The sequence below is a fragment of the Mixophyes fleayi genome, chromosome 11 (genome assembly GCF_038048845.1).
Source record: "Mixophyes fleayi isolate aMixFle1 chromosome 11, aMixFle1.hap1, whole genome shotgun sequence".
NCBI lineage: Eukaryota > Metazoa > Chordata > Amphibia > Anura > Limnodynastidae > Mixophyes > Mixophyes fleayi.
This window is the reverse complement of record NC_134412.1, coordinates 73,276,482-73,283,269: the sequence shown is the minus strand read 5'-3', so window position 1 is coordinate 73,283,269 and position 6,788 is coordinate 73,276,482. Positions and strand designations below refer to the sequence as shown.

At 38.7% G+C, this 6,788-nt stretch overlaps 1 protein-coding gene across 1 annotated transcript in view; it reads left to right on the top strand.

The window, feature by feature from the left end:
* GPR157 (G protein-coupled receptor 157) overlaps positions 1 to 6,044 on the top strand; it is a 10,176-nt gene extending 4,132 nt beyond the window's left edge. Inside the window, 3 exon segments of the mRNA XM_075191679.1 lie at positions 1,143 to 1,356; positions 2,646 to 2,837; positions 3,685 to 6,044. Of these exon segments, the coding sequence (XP_075047780.1) occupies positions 1,143 to 1,356; positions 2,646 to 2,837; positions 3,685 to 3,912 (634 nt within the window). The 3' untranslated portion in view covers positions 3,913 to 6,044.
* The last annotated feature ends 744 nt before the right edge of the window (positions 6,045 to 6,788 follow it).

Sequence of the window (6,788 nt, the reverse complement as noted above, 5' to 3'; positions counted from 1 at the left end):
TGGGTCAGGACGGTGGCCTCAGTGAGGCGATTGACAGTGATTCTCATCGTTTTGTGTCTCCCACGGCTTTGTGCCGTGGGGGCCAGGGCCAAATGATGCGAATTCCCCCCTCAAGCACCCCACCACAGATATCACCCGACCTGTCCTCTGAGATCTCACGGAGGGGAGTTTAAAAAAAATAAAATAAAAAAAAAGTAGGCAAGTATGACTCGTTTTATATTTGCATAGTTGTTCTCTATTTTAAAATGGTTTATAGGGACGTTTAGCTGCTTATCTTGTGCATTGAAGCATGCTGTGTATAATGCTCATAATAGGTTACTTTCCTTGTATGTCTGGGGGAAACCTGAATTAGGGACTCCCAAGAAAATAGGCAACTCCCACAAGAGAGCCCTTATCTGCCGCAATGCAAATGGGTTTATGCCTCAGTTTGCATTTCAAGACCTGCCCACCTCAGGAATCTTTTTCCAGTATACTAAGGAAGGTAGGACTTGCTGCCTCTATTGCCCCACCCACTTGATGACATAAATTATAGCATCAAGCCCCTCCCACCTAGTCTATTCCAATTGTAAAGTGCTACGGAATATTTAGACAACAAAGCATTTCCTATGTAAGCTTCTCCTCGCTGGCTATAACTTTTTCAGCACCCTGTCGCAAAGTTTGCATTGGCTTATGAGTCACTTTTACCTTTGCAGTCTGGCTGGGCCGAAATCCAAAATGTAGGCTTAACCTCATGTATCAAACTCCCATTGTCCCATAGATTGTAAGCTTGCGAGCAGGGCCTTCTCTCCGATTTTGTCTGTTTTTACCCAGTTTGTTTATTAGTTTACTATGTTTGTCCCCAATTGTAAAGCGCTACGGAATATGTTGGCGCTATATAAATAAATGATGATGATGATGGTATTCCTTTAGCTCGTGTGTATATAACACTTAATGGTATGAAATAGTACATAATATTATATACAACTGTATATTATGACACATCAGAGTAACTGTATATGAAATAATATAGCAGTAAATAATATATTGTTAAACTTGCTAATGTTTTTGGTGCCCTAAATGTTTAGTTCTCTCTTCTAAGTTGTACATAGAGTTTTCTTGAACAAATCTTCCCCACTTTGACGAACTCTGTTCTTCTCCCACAGCTGGGGTGTTCCGCTGGTGATCACGGTTGCTGCTGTGTGCCTGCAGAAGATTGGGTATGATGCGTCCTACGTTTCAGTCGGCTGGTGCTGGATCAACATACAGGCTGAGGACAGGCTCACGTGGATGCTTCTGGCTGGGAAGGCGTGGGAGATCCTGGCTTACCTTGTCTTGCCCGTGCTGTACATCCGCATAAAGAAGCACATCGGCAGAGCGGTATAAAGCTATTCAATTTCTCTGCTTTTTCAGGGTCTCTCATTGAGCACATTTGATATATGGCACAAGGCAGAAGCTAACTGCATCGAGCAAGAGCTGAACAGCCAAACGTTGCCCATACTTATAGACAATAAACATATGCATTCTAAACATCAATAGACTGTAAACATATGCATTATAAACAATAGACTGTAAACATATGCATCATAAACAGGCTGTAAACGTATGCATTATAAACAACGTTAGACTGTAAACATATGCATTGCATGGATATGTATTTCATTATATATATATATATATATATATATATATATATATATATATATATATATATATATATATATATATATATATATATATATATATATATATATATATTCTATATTCCATGAGCAGAATGTTTGGGGAATAAATAGAAATCTCAGCTGCCAATATAAATACCCCCTGTGGTTTGCATTCTCCAGGAAATACTGCCTGCAAAGTAAAAAAAAGAAAAAAGTTTGAATTATCCAATGATCTAACCATCAGCTGCCCAGGACAGGCAATCATCCAAATAGAGTGATGGTTTAACTATTAAATGTTAACTAGCTTGCCTAGAAAACTTAAAACACAGGCCTGCATCTTGGTGGAACATCCCATTGTTCTTCTAGTGCGATAGATGGTGTTCATGTATACACACTCACTTTGTTCACAAGTCCTGCACTTCAACGAAAAGTGATAGTGATTTACACATTACATCTATAATTCCTTTTATTTCCTAAACAGGTTTTTAAAATGTCACTTCACTGTACCCAGTTTTGGCACTAGGGGGCGCCAGAGACATGGGCTTCTTGTAGGTCAACAGTTTTGAGTAGCAAAGGGCCAGAGTTACATGTATAAATTGTGTGCGTTTCTGACTGTGAGGATCTTTCTCTATGAATTGTATTATTCTTACCCAAGCCTATGTTTAACTAAAGCAGTATGGCTAATCTCACCCTGATGCCCAGCCCAGCATGATACAGGACAGACAGTTTGTATTATGATACCTATAGATCTTCTGCACACAAGCTGTTGTTACATCTGCTAAGATATACATCTATATTTATCAGGCATATTGCAGTTATATAAACATAACCTTTTTCACAGCATGTAATTGGTATGTGTCAGACATGTGGATGAGGAAATCGTTTGCATATGATGAGAGTTCCCAGGCTCGGTGAGCTAAGCTCCTTATTACGGTACACATGAGCCAGTGGGATGTTTCTGTGCCTGCGACGCCCATGATATGACCTCTGCCCTTATCTCTGCAGCATAGGGCTTTGTCTGAATACCGTCCAATCCTGTCTGCCGCTCCCGTCTACCAGCCCAGGACTATAGCGGACAAGAAACTTATCTTCATCCCCGTCATCTTCATCGTCCTCCGCATCTGGAGCACCATACGCTTCATTCTGACTCTCTGCGAGTCCCCAGCAGTACACAACCCCGTCCTTCTCATCCTGCATGTAAGTACTTCATCCTAAATGGGAAAATAGCATTTTTATTTTCTTCTCCCTATACTATAAATAATGGCATAGTGTGCGAGTCAGCTACACAGGTGTCAGGGCCTCCTGTAGCCGTCTTAATCCCAGCTTCCCTAATAGCCACAGTAAGCAATCAATCAATATTCCAATATGCAATAAACTAATAAATGTGGCCATATCTATAACCGTTCTCTAAAATCTCTGCAGCCACGAAGTAGAAACTTTACAAAACTAGAATGCATTGGAAAATAGGTAATTTTTCAGAAAAAGTAGCTCAGGCTACATGACCCCCCGCTTCGGGGCAGACGTGCAACTTCCTCCATGTTCATCTGTATAAAATAGATGTGTTTCACTATTAATTTACAAAATATCATGGATTTGTTATTTTACTGTACAAGTGCTTATACACCTGCTTCCCTCACCCACAACAGGCGTACACAGATCTATGTAAAAATAGGTCCTACAGAAAGTATCATCTGCTGTGTAGTAAGATGGTAAAAGAAGTGTCAACCTTCCGTCCCTGCTATTATGTTGCTGTAGCTCAGGCTAATGTGATATCTTAACAAACACAGGTCTAGTGTAGAATGTAAAATACATTCAAAGCATTCTTCATGACTTAGCTGCTTGAACTAGGTCAGTTTACTCAGAATCAAATCCATCAGTTGGTTCAGAGCAGATTTATCTTGGTAAAAAGAACAGTATTTTCTGTTCACTTATTTGAATGTCATTTTTGAGACAGAATGTTACATTGTAGCCTATGATATGTGAGCATAATAGATGCTACAGTTATTGTAACTTTACACATTCTTCTATTCATCCTTTATTGCAGGGTATTGGAAATAGCTTCCAGGGAGGAGCGAACTGCATCATGTTTGTCCTGTGCACACGTGTCATCAGAACACGTCTGATGACGTCATTACGCTGCTGCTGTTGTAAATCTGCTGGGTCTACGGACTTCAGAGATAGTCCTGTGTCTGAGGGACACGCTTCTGGCTATGGCTCCACAGCGGAAGCCCAAGACAGTCAGAAGTGGTCTGCGCATCTACCTAGCACCTGATCCTGCTACTGTACCTGCAGCCTTCCAGCCAGAGGCTCAGCAAGACTCCTGTACAACTTTATTTTTAGACTTCATTCTGCACAGACAGTGTTTGTTAGTTTTTTTGTTTTTTTTTACTGGCTTAAGGCCTGTAGTAGCATAGACACAATAGCTGGGTAGCCAGTGGAGCTTCAGTGAGCAGTATTTAATGAGCTGCAAAATCTAGTAGTGTTGTACTTGTGTCATCTTCTATACAATATTTAACATAAAGGACTATTTAATAATGTGCAATTGGGGGAAGCTCCTGTTCTGCGTTTACATTACAGGCTCGTCTGTGAATAAGATGACCGATAAGTGTCATTCCGTCCTTTGATTGTCTACAATAGAGGTGATTTAATAATATGATACAGTGAGACACAATGCACTGTAAGCCAGAGCATCCAATCAGATAGCAGTTGTTGTTTTTTTAGCAGAGTAACTAAATCATTGTGTGCCTGTGGCAGCACACTGCAGTTTATGGACTTGTATTCTTTGTGCCATAGAAAATCCTGGATTTCATTCGGATTTTTCATTATTTTTGGAATAAAGCCGTGTCCAGTTTAATGAACTGGATTAAATGACTTATCTATGCAATTTTATATTTCAAACGAGCGATGAATTGGTCTTATTATTCTTTTTTTTGTCTGGTTAAGATAATGATGTTATTGTGCAAGATTTCTTATTTAGATACTGTTAATATTAACTCATACAATTATTGTTTTTGAAGACTCAACATTTTTTTTTTATCTCACCTGTATCGGGATAATGTGATACAAAGTTTAGCATCACAGATATTTCCAAACTATGTTTTCTCTAATGCACAGCCAGTCAATGGTCCCACTCTTAAGCAGCCAATTCACTTTGACCTCCAAGTGTAGAGCAATTATAGAGCAATTTGCACAGTAGGCGACATGCTAACATACACCATGTAGTTAATCGCCCAGCTCCATTTTCATCCATGTTGGTCAACTTTGTTCTGACCTGGTTAACTAAATCTGCACATATGTTCCTTTACTGTATCCTGTTTACAAATATATATTAATGTTACATTACATTATTTTTCAATTTCGATATTTTGTTTTTGTTTGATAGAAAACAGCTCATAAAATGCGGATCTCTTCAACGCTTGTAAACTTCACACGTATATAAATGGAAAGGTCGCCATACAGAACAAAATAGGCATTTTCTTTTGTCTTCCTCACTTTCCAAGTCTATCCAGGTATACAATCATCCAGGCAGTGAGCCGTCCAAAGAAAAACATATACCTTTTTGATATACATGAATAACATGCAAGGGTTACAATGGTTTTAAAAAGAAAAAAAAAATTGTCAATGTATGGAAACTTGTAAAAACAAAAAAAAATGCTTGTCCAGTTTTCTACGGATGTGCCACTTCTTTCTAGCTATAGTTTCCCTTTCATTGGAACAATGTAACTTGTAACATAACGGTACAGCATGTATGTACATTGTTAGCTGTAGTTATAGCTGTGTGTGGAACATTCATGTAAGGAGAAATGTGAGGTCAAGTATATCTTTATTCATATTATAAGAATATTAGTAGTCACCAAAGACTTCTGCGACCATGTAAATGACACGGTTGAGTGTCTAATAACAATTTGCAGCAGTGTGTGCATTATTCCCTATAATACACACATCTTCCTAAATAACAGAAAAGCAATTGACCTCAGAACTCGGTGATTATAAGTCACATGTCCCAGACTTCTGTTTAGGTGGTCGCAGTCTGAGGACACCGAATTCCAGGAAATGCTGCCAGTTATTGGAGACAGGTTTATATTAAGTATAAAGTAAAGTATATACATCTTTATTCTTACATCACTTCCACACACACATCAATTGCAATGGATTTGTATTCTAGCGGAATAATGTTTATTGTTCTGTTGTTTGTTGTGTGGGTTTTTGTACTGTATATGTGCAGGTGTTTATGATGGGTGTTAAAACTAAAATACAACAATCTTTTATATATTAAGAGGATCAATTCTAAGAATTCAATAACTCCTGGTGTTTTAGACAGGAAAAGTGCCTCCTGTAATGTGTTTAATGTACTTGTGATTATCAGCAAACTGACATAGGCAATATTAAAGCAAAATATTTATAGATAGTGATTGTGTGTCTTTTGTAATAACATAAGATAAAGTAATATCATACTCCTCAATCTGATCTAGGTAACTGCCCACTGGGCACACTCACATATAATCATATTCTATAACTTATATGTAAGTTACGTCCTTACTACTAATGATACCTGATGTGTAATGTTTTTGTTTTGTTTTTTAAATGTATTCTTTATTGCTTGTCACACATTGAATAAACAGGTATATCATTCAAGTTGTTAGAAACGTAACAGTAGTCAAACTATTGAATGAACATTGTGACAAGGAAACATAAACAAGAACAATCAGGAGGGATGTTAGGGTAAAAGAGACTGGTAGAAGGAGGGTGTAGGGACTGGGGCAGGCCACCGGGATTAGAGACCTGTCGTTCAGTAGAGACAATGGTCCAGTATAGGACGGAGAGCGAGAGTAAAGAGTGGTTAGCACTTCTGCCTCACAGCACTGGTGTCATGAGTTCGATTCCTTACCATGACCTTATTGAACGGTTTCCTCCCACATTCCAAAAATATACTAGTAGGTTAATTGGCTGCTATCAAAATTGACCCTCGTCTGTCTGTGCATGTTAGGGAGTTTAGACTGTAAGCTCCAATGGGGCAGGCACTAATGTGAATGAGTTCTCTGTACAGTGCTGCGGAATCAGTGGTGCTATATAAATGATGATGATAGTACAGGCATGCAAGAGAGCAACCTAGCACGTTTATGACAAAGGGAGTTGAGGGTTGTGTGT